Source organism: Athene noctua, chromosome Z (genome assembly GCF_965140245.1).
Source record: "Athene noctua chromosome Z, bAthNoc1.hap1.1, whole genome shotgun sequence".
NCBI lineage: Eukaryota > Metazoa > Chordata > Aves > Strigiformes > Strigidae > Athene > Athene noctua.
The window spans coordinates 75164423-75183681 of record NC_134077.1 but is presented as its reverse complement, the minus strand read 5'-3'; the positions used below and the strand labels follow the sequence as shown (position 1 = coordinate 75183681).

The 19259-nt window shown below is 45.9% G+C and overlaps 1 protein-coding gene across 2 annotated transcripts in view; it reads right to left on the bottom strand.

Moving 5' to 3' along the window:
- Window positions 1-2020: 2020 nt before the first annotated feature.
- Window positions 2021-19259, bottom strand: part of CORO2A (coronin 2A) — a 61960-nt gene continuing 44721 nt past the window's right edge. Inside the window, exons 3-12 of one of the 2 annotated variants that reach the window (XM_074932274.1) lie at window positions 17422-17538; window positions 13908-14057; window positions 13179-13358; window positions 12385-12501; window positions 10561-10665; window positions 10120-10216; window positions 8205-8317; window positions 7002-7092; window positions 6431-6702; window positions 2021-5043 (exon numbers count right to left, since the gene is read on the bottom strand). In XM_074932274.1, the coding sequence (XP_074788375.1) occupies window positions 4912-5043; window positions 6431-6702; window positions 7002-7092; window positions 8205-8317; window positions 10120-10216; window positions 10561-10665; window positions 12385-12501; window positions 13179-13358; window positions 13908-14057; window positions 17422-17538 (1374 nt within the window). In that variant the 3' untranslated portion in view covers window positions 2021-4911. Of the gene's footprint in view, window positions 5044-6430; window positions 6703-6954; window positions 7093-8204; window positions 8318-10119; window positions 10217-10560; window positions 10666-12384; window positions 12502-13178; window positions 13359-13907; window positions 14058-17421; window positions 17539-19259 lie in introns of those variants that run through there. The other variant, XM_074932275.1, reaches the window with a different exon arrangement.

Here is a 19259-nt window from a genome sequence, read left to right as displayed (position 1 = left end):
GGGAGTAGCCGCATGCACTGGTACATGCTAGCAGGCAGCTTTGCTGAGAAATTCCTTGGGGTTCTGCTGGACAACAAGAAGTTGAAGGAGTCTGAACCAGCAATGCTGGCCCACTGAAAGAATGCCCAATAGTATCCTGCCATTCAGGTCGAGAGAAGTCATCCTTCCTCTCCCTCTGTGCTGGTAAGGTGGCATGTGGAGGAGTGCTGAGTCTAGTTCTGAGCTGGCCAGTACAAGCAAGTTGTAGACACACTGGAGTAATGCCAGCACACACTCTGAGATCCTGCTCTGAAGTGGTGCTAGACATGCCCAAGAGGCAATTCCTAGCACTGGGGCTTTGTTCCAGTGACCCCCTGCAGCTTGCAGCCACCCTGTGCCAGGGATGGATCCTGCCCAACCCCGGGCCAACACAAGTGACCTGCTGCTTCTCCCTGCAGGGCGAACAAGGGGGCGTCAGCTCCATGCTCACTTCTGCTCACCACTCCTTGAGTATGCCAACAGTACAGACCTCTGGGTGGGAGACAAAATGACAACTGTTGCATAGTTTTGAGTGGAGTTTATTTTGCAGTTGGCGGCTGGCCTAGAGTAGAGGTGAAGATATGATGTGTTGCGGCTCTACATGCAGCAGGCAAGTAACACTGCAGGGCTGTGTTTCACTCACTATTTGTGATTCAGCAGCCATAAGCCCAGCGCAGCAAAGTTGCTGGGGGGTATTCCTCTGCCTCCCACACCAATCTGCCTGCTGTTGTGTCAGTGCTAGAGGGACACAGTGCCCTGTGATCCATCCCAGGGAAGTGTCTGCCCAGCCACTCTCCCCACCACAAAGTCCCTTACAAGACAGGGAGCTCAGGAGGTCACAGCGCCCTGATCGCATGGCTGGTGCACAAAGTTCCCAGCACAGACTTTCTCCAGCTATTTCCACCTTTTTTCTTTTTCCTAACACTGGCCTAAAATAAGTTTTATCAAACAGAAGTTACATCCTGAATGCAGCCATGAACATTTCCATGCTCAGAGCTGTGACTGATCAACAAAACTCTACAGTGGAAGGAGGATCTGAGAAGATGGGCACAGGCAATGCACTCATGACACTCAGGGAAGAATACAAGGAGCAACCACAGCAGTTGTAAAGAAAGCTGAACTTACCTCAGTGGAAAAGGGATTGGAAGTGGCTTTTGGTTTAGATTAATTGCCTTATCAGTTGAGTGATCAACTGGTTGTGTAGCTGGCCTGAGTTAATCAAACTGTGTGAATGTTTTCCTGAGCCAGCCAGACCAACATGGGGCCCAGCCCAATATAAAGCCTAAAAACTAAGCAACCAACAGAATTAACTTTGAAGAGAGCTACAGCTTAAGCTGGCTTCAACCCACATATGTCTGGCCGGTGCTTGGAGAACCCAGCACCATGATGGTGAGCACAGAGACCAGTAATGGGAATTTCACTTGTACTGTGATCCCACTGAATGTTGCAACTGCTGTACTGTGCTTGTATTGTGATTGCTGCTTCACTCTGCTAAATCAAAATTCCTTCCAACATAAAATGTCTTCAAATAAGTAAATTTGGTAACAACACATTAAACCCTCCTCATGTGGAATATCTAAAAGAGCCTGGTCAGACTGTACAGGACAAGAGAAGTGCCGGGACTGCAAGTCAGCATGGTCAAGACACACCTCACCAACCAGTATCCATCTCCAGTAGGGCTGGGTTTACTCAAAACAACATACACAGCGGTGTAACACAGAACAGTTTGAAATGGCCACCTCTCTGTAGTATCAAGGGGAGATGGGAAAGATGTAAGACAGGCCCATGTGCATAAGACTGTGTACAACCTGCCTACTAACTTAAGCCCACAACTTCTTGCAAGCAAAAGACACAGGTGATACTCTTTTCTGACTTTGATTCAGCTTAATTTTCAGGAGCTTCAACAATACAATGATAATAAGAAACCAACAACCTTGCATGTATCAAAAAGTATAACTCTAAATATATTTATTATTCAGTTACATTTGCTTTTCATTGCACAAATTTGGTTTTTATCCCCATGTTTTACAGTTTTTTACAAAGCTATTAGGAGTTTTAGAAACTGGTAAAATGATCACTTAAATCTATTTAGGCACAGTTCATTAACACATAACTCCATTTCCTCCATTTTTTTTTCTCTGTGTGAAAGATTTATGGTTGCATTTAAACTTCAAATCGAAATACATTTCACAGTCTACACTTTCAAGGGCATACTGTCTAAAAAAGAAGTTTTGATTAAATAGCCTCGCCTTATCAAATGTTGCCAGCAAAGACTAAATGAAAGCAACCTCTTTTGCAGAAATGCTGAAATCAACACAACCCTAAGATAAGAACCATGGTGGCAGACCATTTTCTAAGCTCATCAGTCATAGGATAACAAAGAAACAGTCCTCAAGAGGATTTTAAATCCCCTGAAAAAATTACTCTAACTTGGAAATAATTTAAATAATTTATTCTGTGTGAAAAATAAGCAAAAAAAATTCCAGCAAATAAAACACATACATGATAAGGAAAGTGTCATATCCCCCGGACTGCTGAGGCTGTGTCAAGCGCTCTCCCTTCTGATAATGGTATCTTGAAAAACGGTGTCATATCCCTGGGGCTACCCTCTGTGAAAATGGCTTTGAAGTTCGAAGCTGTCAGGCCTGTTTGACATGGCTGAAAAACTGTGAGCTGCTCGATTTCTTATGTAGCTCTTCTCTTTGGTGAGAATGCCTGACCACTTCTGCTGTTAAAATACATGTGTTTGGATTAAAGCTCTGTGTCTGGGGTGAGCTGCTTTTGCATGTAACTGCATATTGCAGAATGTTCCTAGGGTACAGGAAAGTACTTTTGAGAGGATCTGAAACGAGCTGAAGTTTGTTTCAACAACTTTGTTATTCATATGTTATTTTTTACAAAAAGAGTAGCGTGAAGTGATCGATGCTTAAGGACCCTTCCTGAAGAAAATGTGCAACTACCCCATCTTTGTAATGCTGCAGAAAGAACAGTATTTGTGACTTTTTTAGCACCCACACCTGTTGTTGCTATTTAGAAATGAATTAAATATTTCTGAAAGCTGGGTGAAGTCTTTGAAACGGAGCAAAAGGGATGCCAGAGTCTTCATGTGGTTCTTATATAAAAGTATTTAGTGCCTATGAGCTCCCTGCTGGCCAGAGAGGCATCTCACATGAGCACAGGCAGTGCACAGCATTTAGTCTCTTGCTAAGGAGTCCTGTTTCTGGGAATTTTTGACTACGGAGAATTTTTTTTTTTTTTTTTTAAGACTTAAGATCATTAGACTTCAGGGAAGTAGCAGGGCATAGTACTCATTCTTACATGTGTCACAACAGAGGTGCAGTTACACGTTAAACAACAATTGCTTGCTCTGCTTGGGTTTAAGACATCTCCATAAGCTTTGCATTTGGGACAAGGAAAAACATTCCCCCTCGGGTGCTGCTGCTGTGCTCAGACCTCAGGGCAACTGACAGTGCGCTCCCTTGCTCCCTGATGTGGGAACAAATAAGAGGAGACCCCCAGGTAACAATGTGGTCACAGGTCTGTGCACTCCCTCGGTGCTGCTGCTGGCCCAGCTCCGCACATTGCAGGCATACTGCATACAGCTGGCCACAGGTGCCAGCCTTTAAACCAAGGATGGGACCTACATCCTGCAGCTGCTCTTGCCCTAAGCAAAGGGCTGGGGAAGGCAGCGAGCTGGAGAGCTGGTGCTGAAGGGCAGAGATGAGTGTGGCTGCAGGACCTGAGGAGACAGGGCAATCCTGGAGGATGGAGGGGCTGGACAACACAGTTGGGAAGAGGGAGCCTGCAGCTGTAGGTGACTGCAAAAATGGGACAAGGTGCTGGCACCTGGGAGCTAAGGAAGCAGCTGTTGCAGGCACAAGGACAAGCAATCCTCCAGCAGCTGGGGAGGGCTGTTTGTGACTCATCAGTCCTATGATCCTCCTGCGGTTGACACCACACTTCTAGAACCATTGCTGAAAGGTCTGCAGTGGGTTGGGCATCCAACTCCTAACTCATCCTTTTAATCCCTATTGGTAAAATCCCTGCAACACTGTGCAGCTTTAAATGTTGTCCTCATTTGTCTGATGAGCACCGGAGGACCATGGCGCCCAGCTGACCATGGCTGGTCTTTGGTAGAAGGAGCAAAAGAAGGCCACTGACTCAAAGGACCCAGAGACCTCCGCTGCATCTCCAGCCTCTCTGGTGCGAACCAGCCCACACCACCATGCCTTTAAAGTAAGACCTCTAAACACCAGCTCTTCTTTACCTATCACAAAAATGCTGGCCCTTAGCAGACCCAGTGCAGCCTCCCGCTCGGAGCAGGACTATCCCCAGCACCAGGTCAGAGCAGCCAAGGCTTTGCCTAGCCACCTAGCTGTAGGGCCGAACTGTGAGGCAAGAGGGGTGCATGAGGATCACTTTGGAGCCAGAAGTGCCCCTGAAGCTTAGCTGCAGAGTGGTCTCCCAGGGTAGGACAGTGGCCACAAGAAGCCACACTGCAGGGTCCAGGGGTAGGGAAAGAAGCTGGCAGCTGCTTTCAGTCTCCCATCTTCATGTCTTGTGGATGGGCAGCAAAACAGGTTGTTCCTAGAGCTCAACAGGTGGCTTCTCCAGGACCAGAAGAGCAAGATTTTCCAAAGTTTCTCACTAGCATTAATGCATGAGCTTCTGACATGAGTAAGCAGGCAAGCAAGGGGGAGCCTGAAGAAGCACAGCAAGTCCATCAATAACTGTCTGGTGATAATTAGGGAAATGTGACCACCACAAGCCAGGGAAGTCCATGCTGCCTGAAGCATTGATTTTTCCCTCCAGCAAAAACTCTAGGAGGAGTTATCCACATGAACTGGAGTATGCTCCAGTTGCCAGGATGCAGAGATCTGAAGGCCAGCACCCTCAGTAACTGCCTGTGTCCGTGCAGAGGTTTCTGAGCTCCAGCTCCAGCTGTTTAATTTGGACATCTCTCTGGTTTACTAGCTCACGTAGTCTACGGATTTCTTCCTGTTGCCGGTAAAACATCTGCAAAAGCTGTAAGAAAAGTCACATTTTACTTCCTTTATGCTAAGAATACACAGACTTAACCTGTCAAATGCCACCTGTCAAGTGCTGTCACATCACTTCTGAGATAAATAGTATCTAAGGAGGAGGCCTTCAACCAACAGACAGTGCCAACCAGCCATCAGCAGTGCTCCTGCTGTCCACTAGCCTGGGCTATGAGTGTGAGCATTTCTCAACACCATTTAGTAATGCTACATCTGCTCAATTCAATTGAAAAGATTAGAAAAAATAACCTTCATACCGCTGATCACTCGAACAGAACCTAGACAAAGTGAGTATATGGAGTCTAAATTCCTACCACACCTCCTACTCTGACCCTGGGCAAGTCCTTTTACTTCTTTTTTCCTGTTGATCATGTTCTGTCCTCTCCAGCTGGGACTAGCATGGCCTTTCACTGTGCACACAGCAGAACACCCAGCTGTGCAGGGGCTGCTTCTGTAACCTTGAGGTGCCAGCTCAGAAACATGCAGAAGAATATTCTTTTTCACCCCACAGGGAAATTCAGCTGTGGAAATTCCTGTCCCATCAAGCTGCAGATGCTAAAATCTTGCAGAACCAAAAAGGGGACCTGAGCACAGCTGTAGGAAGAAAATCCTTCCAAGGTTCTTAAAAAAGCAAACAAGCTGCATGTACTCAAAAAGTCCCCTGAGCTGCCAATGACAGGGGGCTTGCAAATCACCACAGAGACCTACCACTCTGCAAGTTTTGGGGAGGGGATGGGGTTGGCCATGGCTGAAGACAGACCACATGGAGCTTCCAGGATCTTTTCTGAAGCCATTCCCAGAAGCAGGCTGTGACCAGCAGCCACCCTCAACAGCTCTGCACTGCCAAGTTGTCCCCCAGCAGTGAGCTGCTGAGGCAGAGGCAGAGCCAGTCCCTTTCCTTTGCCAGGGTTCACAGTAGTTAAGTGCTTAAGACTACATGGATGCACCATGGGCCAAGGGCGCAGGGTACACCCACTTCCACAGGTGTCCCTGCTGCCTCACCAGGCTCTCCGAGTGCAGCTCTCATAGAAGAGTTACGCTGTATAAACACACTTCTCTTATCTAGGACTTCCTTGCCCCCATCCAGGCTCCAGGCTGGCCTGTGACACAAGAATACCTAAGAAAGGGGAATACTGATTGCTCCCTCCCTTCCAGACCCCTTCAGCTGGGGTGCTGCTGGGCCACATTTCTTCTTCCCATGTGGCAGCCAGGCCATGCAGAGCTTCTGCCACCACAATGAAGGAAGAGCTCGCACTGGCCTATGTCTGCAAAATAAACTCTCGCTGTGTTCTGTCAGCTTGTGAACAGCATCCTTTTACCCGCTGACTCTGGGCTTCCCACCAGCCCCAACCCTTCATCCCAGACATTCACACCTCATTTTCAGTTTTTGGTGATGGACACTCAAATACGTCAAAGCCATTGGAGAGGCACATTTGTTCATTTTTCGGCAATTTCTCCTCCATTTTGAGATGCTTTCTCCTGTCTTCGATTTCACTTGGCTTCTGCATGTCCTCCAGTGGCATCCTTCCTCCCCGACGCTGGTGGTGGCTCTGGTCCGTAGTTTTCATGACTGGCTCTGGCTCAAGAAACTGTGGTAAGGAAGTCACATCTCCAGAGCCTGGTCTCAAGGATACCAAGAGAGGCCCTAGGGAGGGAGGCAGGTGATGGGTTAGCACTCACAAACCAGACTCAAAAATTAGCTGTAAAGCAATTCATTCAAACAACCTGCAGGGATAAACATGGAAGCACTTGACTGGAGTGGCTTCCAGAATTCAACACAGTGGATACTTTAGCCACCAAATTATTTTAGCTTACACACATATCTGTTATGTCTCTCCTTTTCCTCCCTTCCTCTTTCTCTGGCAGTTAACAGGCCAGACAGCCAGTGGCAGCTTACCCAAACCCTGGGGAGTTGAAGGGCTGGGGAGCTCTCCATGTGCTGACCTTTGTTAACTCCGTTCAGCCACTCTTGTGCTGTCAGCGCTGGCTGGGCTCCTGTGGTCAAGGGGTAGATGTCTTCCTGGTATGACTCCGACTGTAAGCAAACAAAAGTCCAGAGTCACTATGTCGTGAGGTTTTGGCATAGAGGGACCATACTGGATTGTGGTGGAGAAAGAACTTTCTTCCACCTCAGCACAAGGAGTGTCATGAACACTCAACAGCATGGACATAAAAATCTTCTCACCCACCCTGAGCCTCTCTCCTCCTCACCCCAACTCAGAACTGCATCTGAAGGCCTATTTTAATTCCTGCCAGTAAGATCACTATACATACAGACAACATGCTGGGGGAAGTTTGTGACACAGGCTAACCCAACTCTCATGAACTCAGCAGTCCTGACGATGAAGGAGTGGATATGAAGGATGGACACAACTCATAAACCATCAGCTGACAGAAACTGGTCAAGGAGGTAACACTGGAGGAACATGCCTGATTGGCAGTTTCAGTGAGCTCTGCTCTGCTGCATCTCTTAATTCAAGGTACTCATACCTTCCAATGTTTCTGGAAGTACAGGGCACAGGGCAGACATATGGGAGCTACTTTGGGTAGCTATAGATTCATGACCTGCGTCATTCTGTAGCCACACCAGCTCTGAGACTTACTTCTACATCACTCTCAGTGAAATGGGTTGTGTCTTGCATGCTGCAGAACAACTGCCTGTAACACAACTGTACCCACTCAGTAGAAACCTAGGAACCCATCATTCCCTTTTCCCTGGGGTGATTCTTCTTCCTTCCACAAGGAGATTTTCATGTCACCCAACTTCATCCCCAAACCCTCTCTCTCACTTTTGTCAGTATGTCAAACAGATGCCACCAACTGAGGAAGTTTACAGCCAGCTAGTTGATCCGATAGTCAGAGACCCCTTGCTGCACCCAAGCAGAGCAGATCAGTGAACACATCTTAGAAAATTACCCATTACACAGAGACCTAGCTCTTGAGTTATCCAGCCAGGGTTTGTTGACAGGGCTGCCCTTCAAACGGACCAGCTCTGTAATTCAGACCAGGAGAAAGAAATCCCTTGTTCTACCTACTCTCCTGCTCACAGGAGGAGGAGGTAGTAGTCCTGAGTCACAGAGAGGAGTCACTACCCCCTTTTTCACTGATATTTGTCCCAGACATGAACATGAGCTGCAGTTAACTCACCCGTCGAGGCACAATCATGGAGATGGGCTCAATCAGGCTTTTAGTTGGTATCAATTTGTAGAAACGGAAAATCTCACAAGCTGATACTTCAAGGCCTCTCTTTGGCATCATTCCTGGTGGGATAGAATGAAACAAACAGGGTATTTATCCACTCAGGAAAGTTAATGTGATCCACCACGAATATGGGGTCACCAAAAAACAAAAGGAATCACAGCATCAGCTCCACAGCAGCATGGTCTGAAATCTGCCCCCAGAACTGGTTCAGTGGCACAATGACAAGACTAATTATTTTTTATCTGTCAGACCACCAAGTTACACACAGGGTCTGTGGTTTTCATGCTAAGTCTCCTGTTCCTTATTTATTCTCATGAGCTGCAAATAGAGTGGCCAGGACTGTGCAGAAGTGGCAGGTGATGCCACAGGATTTGACTACCAGGATCACCAGGAATGGATTTCAGGACACCTAAACAACATCAGAATAGCTATATGGGTCAGGCTGAAAGCTCTTACAGCACAGTATCCTTTCCCCAGCACTGTCTCAAAGCAGAATGGAGTATGAGAAGGGTATGAACATCTACTCAGACAGCACCATTTGTGTTTGAGGGACTAGCTAAGCCACACAAGGTCAGAAGATTTCTCTCCCCTGAGCTTGTATATCCCAAAGCCTACAACCATGCCAATTCCCTTAACAAAAGAGATTGCCTGCCCTTGTAGACCTTGCTCCATGGTGTCCCACAGAAGCTTTGTTTTCTACTAATACCAAATTACTTCATTAAACAGTATTTTCTATGTGAAGAACTGTTGCTCCTTACATTATGAATTCATCTAAATGTGAATTCAAACTCCACTCCTCTACACTGTATTTTGTTTTGGCAATATTGGGAAAGAAGTTCTTGTGTAATAATCTTAGCAGTATTTTTGATCAGCAGGACAGATCAGGTTAGAGGAGTAAATCTGATTCACTCAGGCCTTTTAAAAACACTTGTACACTTCCTTTTCATGGAATGACTTTTAAAGAGACTATGACAACATAAAATCAGGATGCTGTACATTGAAAGGATTATAAAAGCTGAATAACAGAGAGATTTTCCAATTAAGCTTTAAATATTTTATTCCTTTCCAGTAACACCTTTTTGAAGGAGAGCTGCAGACAAAAAATCCAATGTTGCTAAATATCTGTACCAATGTCCTGGAAGAATGTGAGTGTCCACAGGTAGTGTGGAGGGGTCGCAAATGGTCCTAAACACACATCAGTCTATAGAGGAATATGGTTTACAGGGTGGACTGCAGAAGGTTCAAGAAAGGGCTACCAATAGGGTCTGAGGGCTGAAAGCCAAATTCTGTAGCTTGAATAAGTTAAACAGTGGGTAGTATGCAGACAGGTTAATAAGCAGGGTCAATAAAGGAGAGGTGACCTAATCACAGCATCTATCTCTAAACAGGAAATGCCAGTAAAGGAGAAGGTAAGCAAGTGGTAAGAGTGAAGGCATTAAGATATGGAGCACCCATTACCAGAGAAATCCCAGAGTGGAAACAGTGTCAAGAGTTCAATGACAAAAACCTTGGAGCAGATTAGGGCAAGGAGCATCCTCCACCTTTAAATCCAAACTACCCTCCTCCCTTCCACCTTGACCAGGTATGTGAGAGGGGATGCAGCAGTGTCTGGTAAAGATGACTGGTCCATGCGCTCCTGGTCAGAAGGGACCCCTCCCAGCTGCGACCCTGTAATACCACCTGTGACATATAGGTGAGCTGGGCCACACAGACTGTTGGTGCACCTGTAAACCTGGGTGGAGACTAGAATCTGACCCACTCTCTTTTCTACATGATATTTTGGATAGTCCTGGACTCTGACAGCCTCTAAAACAAAGAAGCTACCGTCCTCTTGTAACACTAGACATATGATGCCACTCACCAATTCCCTTCTGTGGTAAATGAGAATGATATTCCATCAGGTAGTTCAGGTATGGTTTCTCAGGGCTTATCTCATAGTACCGTATATTTCCATCACCCTAAAGGCAAAGAAAATGAACATAAGCCAGGCTCTGCTGTTCAGCATGGGGGTCTGAGAAGAATGTCTCACCCTAGAAACCATGCAGGGTCAAGAATGAACCAAATATTTACTCTCAGATTCTTATATGGGAAGGTTAGGGCTCTGCAGTGTACCTCCCCACAGTAAACATGGTACATCTGCAGTGGCAAATGTGGCCGAATGCTGCAGCATCCTCAGGCCCCATCCCATCAGACCATATCCTTAGGTTAACATTGCTTCAGGAGCAACTGTGATTTCAGCCTGAAACAACACAGGCCAGAAGAATCAGACAGGCCAGCATTTGCTGACATGGAAAGCACTTACCTTTCCCACCACATAAAGCATGTGCGTGTCTGAGTCATAGAATGGAAACAGGAGTCCTGAGGACCCATCCAGATCCTCCTCCAGTAAAGGCACAGAAAGGTCGTTCTGGGCAGGACACAGAAAAAAGAGACAGCTGCCATCACCTGTCAGTCACCTGAAGTCCAGGACACCTTACCTGAACCCCACCTGGCAGCAGCATGTGAGCACAGCTCTATAATGATCCCAGGCCATGGCCAGCTGCCCTCAGCAGAGGGCCATGCACAGGCTTCTTCAGAGCTCTATGGATGAAAAATAGGTGCTCTGTCCCTTGCTCTTGACTGAGAGAAGCACCTCAGGACATCAGTCCCTACCACTAGAACATCTCAGGCACCTGATGACATTTCAGGGGTAGATATGGTAAGAATCACTGCCTGCCTCTGTGTGGGCTACCAAACTCAGGGAGATGGAGGGGCCTTCTGGGTATGACTGCATCACACACTGCATTACACATGTTCCCTCACTACCTCTAGTCAAGGCAATACCTCCACACTAGTACACCACCCACCACAAGAACAGTCAGCATCAGCCTCCACATTGCACAGTGGGAAGGTGCCCACTGCAAGGGCAAAAGTTCCCATCAGCCTTCTCCATGTAAGCCATGTAGGACATAGCACGCCAGTCCATACACAAGGCTGGCATGTCTTATACAAAACTATACCGGCACTGCTGAAGGGAGCAATGTCAGGAGGACCAGTGGGGCAGGGTATGGGATCCCGCGGCTGCCACTGTGGCTATTGTCACATAAATATGTACTTAGCATAGGGTTAATACATACTTTGTCCTGCAGAATTGCCCAGCTGCAGGCTCCAGAAAGTCAGAGCTTCTGTTTAGATGCAATGATGACATGGGTAGACATGGACCTCAGAAAGATGCCTGCTGGTTAGGTACTGTGCCAATGCCTGTCCCTAAGGAGGCTGCATATACCTGGCCTCATAGGCCTTTCCACTGTGTTCTCAGACTGTGTGGCCAGCTCCTCCATCAGTTCTGAAGGCAGTGAAACCCTGACATAAGATCCATGATGTGTCAGAGCACTACGGAGCTTTGTGGAAAGCCTTCAGACAGCAGCACATGCTTTGCCTTTCACATATGCAAAGAAGCCATGTCCAAACACAGACAAATGGCAAATGATAGACCTGGTCTACCAGCTGTGTCTGGTACAAAGGGTGACAGCACAACAAAGAGACACAAGATTGTGATGCACAGTGGTTGACATGGAGGGACAAAGTGAGATGCTGACACTGCATATGAGAGGGGTAGAAGAGAGCAGGGTTTCATAAGGCTAGCAGCAATCATGATAGGAGATCATGTCTTGAAAATGACCAATAAATGCTATCTCAGTACTCTACTGTCAGGAATCATCAGAAATCAAAAACACCCCACATCCTTTCTTCACTGAGGGCTTCACTTTAGTAGGCTGTGTCTAGAGCTCATTTCTCTTTCCAGCACCAGTAACAATTTTCCAGTAAGACCACTAAGAGCTGCTTTTAAGCCAGAGCTACAGTGACCACCCAAAGATCCTTTGAATGATTTCTTCCTATAGTGGCACAGCATTCTCTTTGTTCTAATAGATTTCTATGCTGAAGGCTCTGAGAGCTTATTCAGAAACTCATACTTATTTAACAGTGTCATACTAGTAAGACCTATCATCCACTAAGACTTTGACAGATCACTTCTGAATTGCTGTTGTAAACCAATTCTTGGGTATTTGACAGGTGGAAAAGTTAAAGTGAGAGCAGAAGAGAGAAAACTGAAGCTGGTATGGTTAAGATTGCTGGTTCAACTCACTTGATCCCATAATGCAATTTGCCTATTATTCCACTGAGACGTTCCAGTAGAGAACAGCTTTTTCATGTTTCCAAGGAACAAGACTTTATTGACTTTGTGAGACTTGTAGCTGGCTTCCTATAGAAAGAGAAAGGTCACTGCATGAGTAAGAGACGGCACCTGTTGCATAGGTACATTTCATGGTATGTGATTCAGTCACATCTGAAAGATCTGCTCAGCCTGGCTGAACTACAAGTGAGCAGAATTTCATGGGGATCTGAGAAAGGTGGCCTAAGCTCTTCAGGACCATTCCCAAAAGCCCAATCTCTCTAACTACTGATTCACATATTTGCAAGAGGGCAATCCCTCTTAGCTTTAGGCAGGACTTTCTGTGTACATAAATCTGTGCAAATACCTACAAAACACAGTCAGCTTCACCTACTAACAAATATAATGCACAGGTAACAAGAACAACCCTGCCAGTAGGACAAATGTACACTTGCATCCACCTGTGCAACTGATCTATACAAGCCCTCCCAAGGCATCCCAAAGAGGACTGCAGGAGGGATCTGTGAAAACAGTGCACTTCAAGAAGGGTTTCAGGGAGTAAGGAGCATGGCAACAAGAGCCCAAAACCCTGTTTTCAACAATGACAACAAGCATTCCATGAAAAGTAGGCGGCAATAGCACTGTCTAGTGCCTTGGGCAATGCAGGACACAGATCCATCTTCTTTAATGGAAATTAATCTACCCAGAAGAGGAAACACTCCAAGGGGTGAGATCAGTTGGACCACAAACCTCTAAACACAACATACTTGTAGGACTGTTCCTGCCCGAGGGTCTATCAGACGTATCTTTCTGTCCCTGCAGGCTGTGGCAAGGAGACTACCATCTGTGTTGAACGACATGGAGAGAACTACATCTTTGTGAGCGTCGAGGATCTTCACCGGGTTCGAGATGACAGCATCCTTGGTGTCAAGGTTCCAGATCATTATCTGGAGCAAAAGAACAAAAAAATTAGCCCTTTGCTGCCCGACCAACTGGGGACTTTGTGTACCCTATTCACTTCTTCCTCTCTTCTCTACATCTATAGGTCTTACCATCGTTAAGTGGTTGTTCTCCAGCATTTAAAATAATCCCTGGTATTTACAGCAATATTATCAAGGACACTGTGTCTGTTCAGAATGTCCAATATTCTGATTTCCTTTGCAACCACATTTTAAACATAAGAATGGCTAGTATCAGTGCAGATATTTGCACTAGCACAGGAATGAAGCCAAACAGAAGTGCATGGCATTGCATTTGGTATCCAGTAGAGTAAAGGAGAAGAACAGAGTAGACCGAAATTCATCAGAAGACTGGAAAATCAGCAAGTGCTTTTGAACTTGTAGTAATGTCTTTTTGGCTTTGGGGTCACCATGGAATTTACCCCTGAAGAAGGCTTCTGAACTCTTCAGTATTATCTTACAGCTTGAAATTAAACAAATTTCAAAACACTGGCAAACAGGGTGTCCCAGGAGGAGAGTTGCACCAAGAAGACCCACCTTATAGTCATAGCCGGAGCTGAAGAGGATGTTATCAGCAGTGGGATGCCATTCAATGAGGCCCACTCTTCGAACATGGCCAAGAAGTTCCTTCTTTGGACTGGTAATGTTTCTTGTCAGCAGGTGCTTGGGGATGTCCCAGATTTTAACCTGAATGGCACAGGATGGGTCTTTGTGAGATTCCTGAGCAAGAAGCTAATTCTGAACTCACCAATAACTATTACTGCTTTGGTATTATTATTCTCTTGGTAGTGAATAGGAATGGTTCTGGCTTTTGTTGAATGCCAGTCCTTTATATTAGTGTATTTAGTTTTCTGTGGGCCTAAAGACTTCTTTTTAAACCTTGTCTTTAGCCAGCAGTTCTACCAGTTTGTTTTAACTTGACAATCCCACCTTTACATCTGGGCAAGCTGTCAGCATAATTACAAAAAGTTATTCCCAACAGGAAGGAGTAAATCACAGATCTTGCGGACCTTGCCTCCTAACAAACTTTGAGCAGGAACAAGGAAATCTGAAATAAACTTCAGCAAAGAGTCCTGGAAGATGCCATAGCAGTGATTGATCCAAGCAATCATCCACTCAGCACAACATGGTAAAAGAAACAAGAACTCGCCCAGCTAGATGGCAGCTGTATTACTGTTTGTCCCCTAGAAAACTGCACCAGTGTTGAACACTTTGCAAATGACACAGCCATTTGTCAAAGTACACAGAAGCCCACCCATGTGGCCCCATGGCAGATGCCCTCAGCAGAGAGACTGGGCAGCACCGCACTGAAGTTACTCAACACTGGGCATGTGCTGTCTCATAACATGTCTACCTGCAGCCATGGGTTCTTCTAGAAGGATGCTGCATGAAGACAAAAATCCTCTGTGCTCCTGGGCTGGAAGAAGACAACAGAGGAAACCTGCAAAAGGGGCTGAACCTATGGAGGTAAAATGAGTCTTTCTCACACTAACCCCAGCAGCACAAGTATTTAGGATGTTAACAGATTATTAACCTTTGGCTCAGTGAAAATTGCTATGCTTATCACAATTTTTCTAGAACTTTGCCTGAAGTAGAAGGGAAATGCTCTTTGAAGCAGATAGTTTGTGGAAATTATCCACACTTGCCCAAGTCTCCTACTGTTTGGCTGATGAGGATCACACTTTTCTAAGCACAGATTCTGGGACCTGCTGGGAAAGATCATGAGCACCCTTCTCAACAGTGTTTATCCCATTGAGGAATCAAGCCCATTGGTAAGGACTGTGGAGTTCTGCAGTCTCCAAATGAACTTCTACAGCTGTAGAGAAAGCATCACACTCTACAGCTTCAACTGCTATCACTAAAGGAATGGGGCTGAGAGAGTAGGAAAGGGAAAAATAGATTGTGTTCACACTGAGAAGAACTGCCTAGAATGACCCACTCACTCCCCGTGCTATGAAACAGTTGGTGATAAAAGCAGGGAAAAGTCCCTGGCTGGAATCTCAGGATGCATTAAATGGCAGAAATTGCCAGTGCTTAGTGTGCAGAAGAAGCAGATCTTGGAGCCAGACCTGCCAGGCCAAGCAGTAACAATCCATGAGCCATCTACCCTGCTGCATCTTGAAGAAAACCTGACAAAGCATAGTAGAAGGCACAGAGTTGCCCCCCTAACCACTGGGGAGAAGATCTTCAGCAAGCTGAATTCATACATACCCAATGATTTTCCAAAAGGAACAGAAGCTGTAAAAAGATAAGCCTTCTCATACTGTTCAAACTCTCAGCCCCTAGCCACTTGCACTGGGCCTCAGTCCTAATACTGCAGCAGTGGGAACTGAAAGGGCACTGGGTGTTTACAGAGACTATCCATCTGTGCCCAAAAGTACCATTCTACAAACTTCAGCTATGCACCACAAAAGATAGCTGTGGTACCACCAATGTAAACTCCAGAAAGACTGGTTAATGGCCAAGAAACCTCTGAGGAATGTGGGTGAGAGGAGATTTCCACCATCTTCACAGAAGCCTGCAGCCTTCCTCAGAAGTTCCAGGGAGAGCTAGCCCAGTAAGAGCAATTAATCAGATGCATCCCTGCACACAAGCCAGAACAGTGGCTTATGGTAATGTTCAGAAATGGCAGAGAGCATCAGGACTTCAACAACAGACTTCAAGGAAGGCTTTGGCTCTAATGTCAAGCCCAGTGGAAGTGGTGGACACCTCTGGGACCCCAAAAACTTCCTCAGACTCCTCTAAGGATAGAGAAAGTGTTGCTGTGGAGATGTTCCAACAGAATGTCCAGGTTGAGCTCTCCAGTACAGGCCAAGCCAAGTAAAAAAGATGTTGACCCTATGCAGTAAGTCCAACTGAGATGAAGAGGGGATGGGAGCACAGCAAATCTGAGAAGAGCTGGAAAGGAAAGATTTGTTCAGTCCAGGAGCAAGAAGGCAAAGGTGAGCAATTCTGGCTGCCCTTCAAAACATTGCAGGAAGGCACAGAGAAGATGGAGCCAAACTCATTGTAAGTGCACAAGGAGTGCACCAAAGGCAATGGACACAGATGGCAATATGGGCACTATCTTAAGATCAGAGGTACCCTGTTTTCTCACAGTGGCCAAAGGATCTCTAGCCTTGATCTTCCCCATTCATCTGGTCAAGGCTTGGAGCAATCAACTGGCCAGCTAAATGACCTCCACAGGTACCAGGAAGGACAGTCACACTAAGAAACACAGTCTGTTGTCCTCACTACTTAGTGGGGAGGGAATGCAGGGCTGAAATAGCAGAGGATGTGCACCAAGCCAGGGCTGGAGGAAATGACATGGGAAAACTCCCTGATGTTGTGTGGCAGAGGGTGAATGTATCCATTGCAGGAAAACACATGTGGAATCTCTGGAAAAAGCACAGTAGTTAGTCAGATGTCCTCACTACCACAGAAGTCAACACCACACTTTTCATTGGAACCTTTCAGTGGGCAGATACGGGCTAAACTGTCCCTTACAAACACAGATTGAATCTTTCAATTCCTAATAACTAGTCTGCACCTGCAATGGAGTAAAATATGTGACCGCAACTTAATTACACTAACTTCAGCCAAACCACTTATTGCAGAATAGTATGACGCAAATTCCTCAGCTACTCCATAACTGATCCAGCATGACTTTACAGAGTGCAGGAACAAGCTCATACTTGCTCTGCAGGGGAATTAATCTGAAATAGCTGTTTCATATTACACTGTGTTGAAGCTTTTATTCTAAAGTAGAGTTTCATAGCAATTAAACTTGAATAGTCATTCCATTTTAAATTCATATTCTGTTTTTCTCGTGCAAACACACCCAAAAAGACACAAGCCCCCAAAAAACAGATCTTCCTCCTCACAATGACTTTGGTGTATCACACAGGTATCACACAGGTGTGACCTCAAGAGAAAGAAAGGAATCTTACTCTTCCCTGATTTTTTTTATAAGTACATATACGCTTTCACATCTCATCCCTGGGCCTTTTGGTTTCATTTCTTTCACCAAAAAAGCCAGGTAATAATGCAAAGTACAAGCTGATAAACTTACTGTGGCATCTTCTGAACATGAAGCTATTACAAAGTCATTGAATGGGTTCCACTTGATGTCCAGAACATTCCCTTTGTGCCCACATATTTTGGGATAATGTGGGTCAAGCTTGCCTGTCTGAAAAAAAACAAATATCATCAAACCTAAAGTGAGGCATGGAATTACAGGATATTTTCAAGGAAGATCCAAGCCAGCTCCAGCAAGAAACCTCTTTCTGCTTATTATGCTCCAAATGTCCTGGGTGTTCTCTATCTGTTGAGAATGGGCTTTTGCTGTCCCTGAAAGGCACTTCTTGATGATACCACTGACAAGAAAGGAAAGAAGTGCTCAGGCCCTCTTAAGTACACACTGCTATCAAGAAATCTGTGCACATGCAGCAATCAAGACTGCTGAAGTAAGATAACAATATTGGTTCAGAAACCAGAAAAAAACTTAAAGCTGAAACACTTATGAGCAAGTGGAATTTTCCACATTTCTTAAAGATCTTGGGGAAAAAAACCAAACCAGAATCTCTTACAGAAGACATTTCCTGTAAGCAGGGAAAAAAATCTTTTAGCTTTTACTTTTTAGCCTCATCAGCTAGTATTTATTTTATTTGTTAAACAAAAAGACATTTATGACACAAATTACAAATGCAGTTTTTCTTTCAACAAGCTATCTATTTCTCTCTGATGGTATTTTAATCCAGCCATTCACCGGATTCAATCAGGATTCCAGACTCTCAAAAAAAATGTCATGTTTGGATGGCATCTTCACTGGTAAAAATCCTGCACAAAGTACACTCAGGGGTATTGAGGGCCTAGTGCCACATGGGGGCTGTGTTGCATCAGGATAAACCCATACTGCTGGCACAGTTGCTACAAAATCAAATCGGTGTATTTGTTACGTGCTAGGAAGGGTGCTGGGGATTTCATTAACACTGGAGCAGCACTTGCTTCTCCCTGTCAGGAGCAGAAGTATGGGGAGCTCCAGGATGCACCTTGCATCCCAGACATCTGTCCAAATGTAAAGGGGAGAGCCATGGTGGCATGCTGGTGATGCTTACTTGCTTGCTTTTATCCAACCTGGAAGAACTGTAAATCACAATGAATGCAAACGCATGCTCTTCTGGAAAGCAGATACTTCTGTTGGTGGGCCTTAAGAGTGCACAGCAGAGGGGAATCAGTGCTGGCCCTAACCTAGATGTGTCTAGGATGTAATCTTCCTGGCCTTGAAAATCTACCGCTTTGAATGTAGAACAGGACATGATGTGTAACTATTCTGGCTTCACTGGAAAGTTTGTCACATAGACTGGGACTAACCTGATTTAAACTGAACACCCAGAGGACTTTGAAATGTAAAAGACTGCTTTTTTACACTACAGTCTAAAACAATTCCCTTTTATAACAGCGACAATGCAAAGTGACTTGGGAAGGCAGAAGAGAGATAAAAGGCCTTTAATAAGCAGCGTTCCCCCACCCACGGTGTCCTTTTGTAGGCTTCAGGGCTTGGTTTCAAGCTGGCTGGGCAATTCAACGGGCTGGGCAGCCAGCTCCACAGGGATCCCTTGATCCCTATGGGAACTCTGTCTCCTCCCAGAGCTGGCTGCCTGTCTGTTCCCACTCCATCTGGGAGACTCCCAGGCTGCCCCAAGCCTGCTCTGCCTACCCCATCCTGCAAGGCTCTCCTACACCCTTGTCCTCAGCAGGCTCAACTAGCTGTCAAAAGGGAGCCCTTGCCCTCCCAGTCACCAGACCCACCTGCCCCAGTGCAACCCTGCAGCCCTGGGACAAAGCAGGACCCACAACACATGAACCCCCAGGCCGCCAACAAACATGTGACGGGTAGAGCTGTTGGTC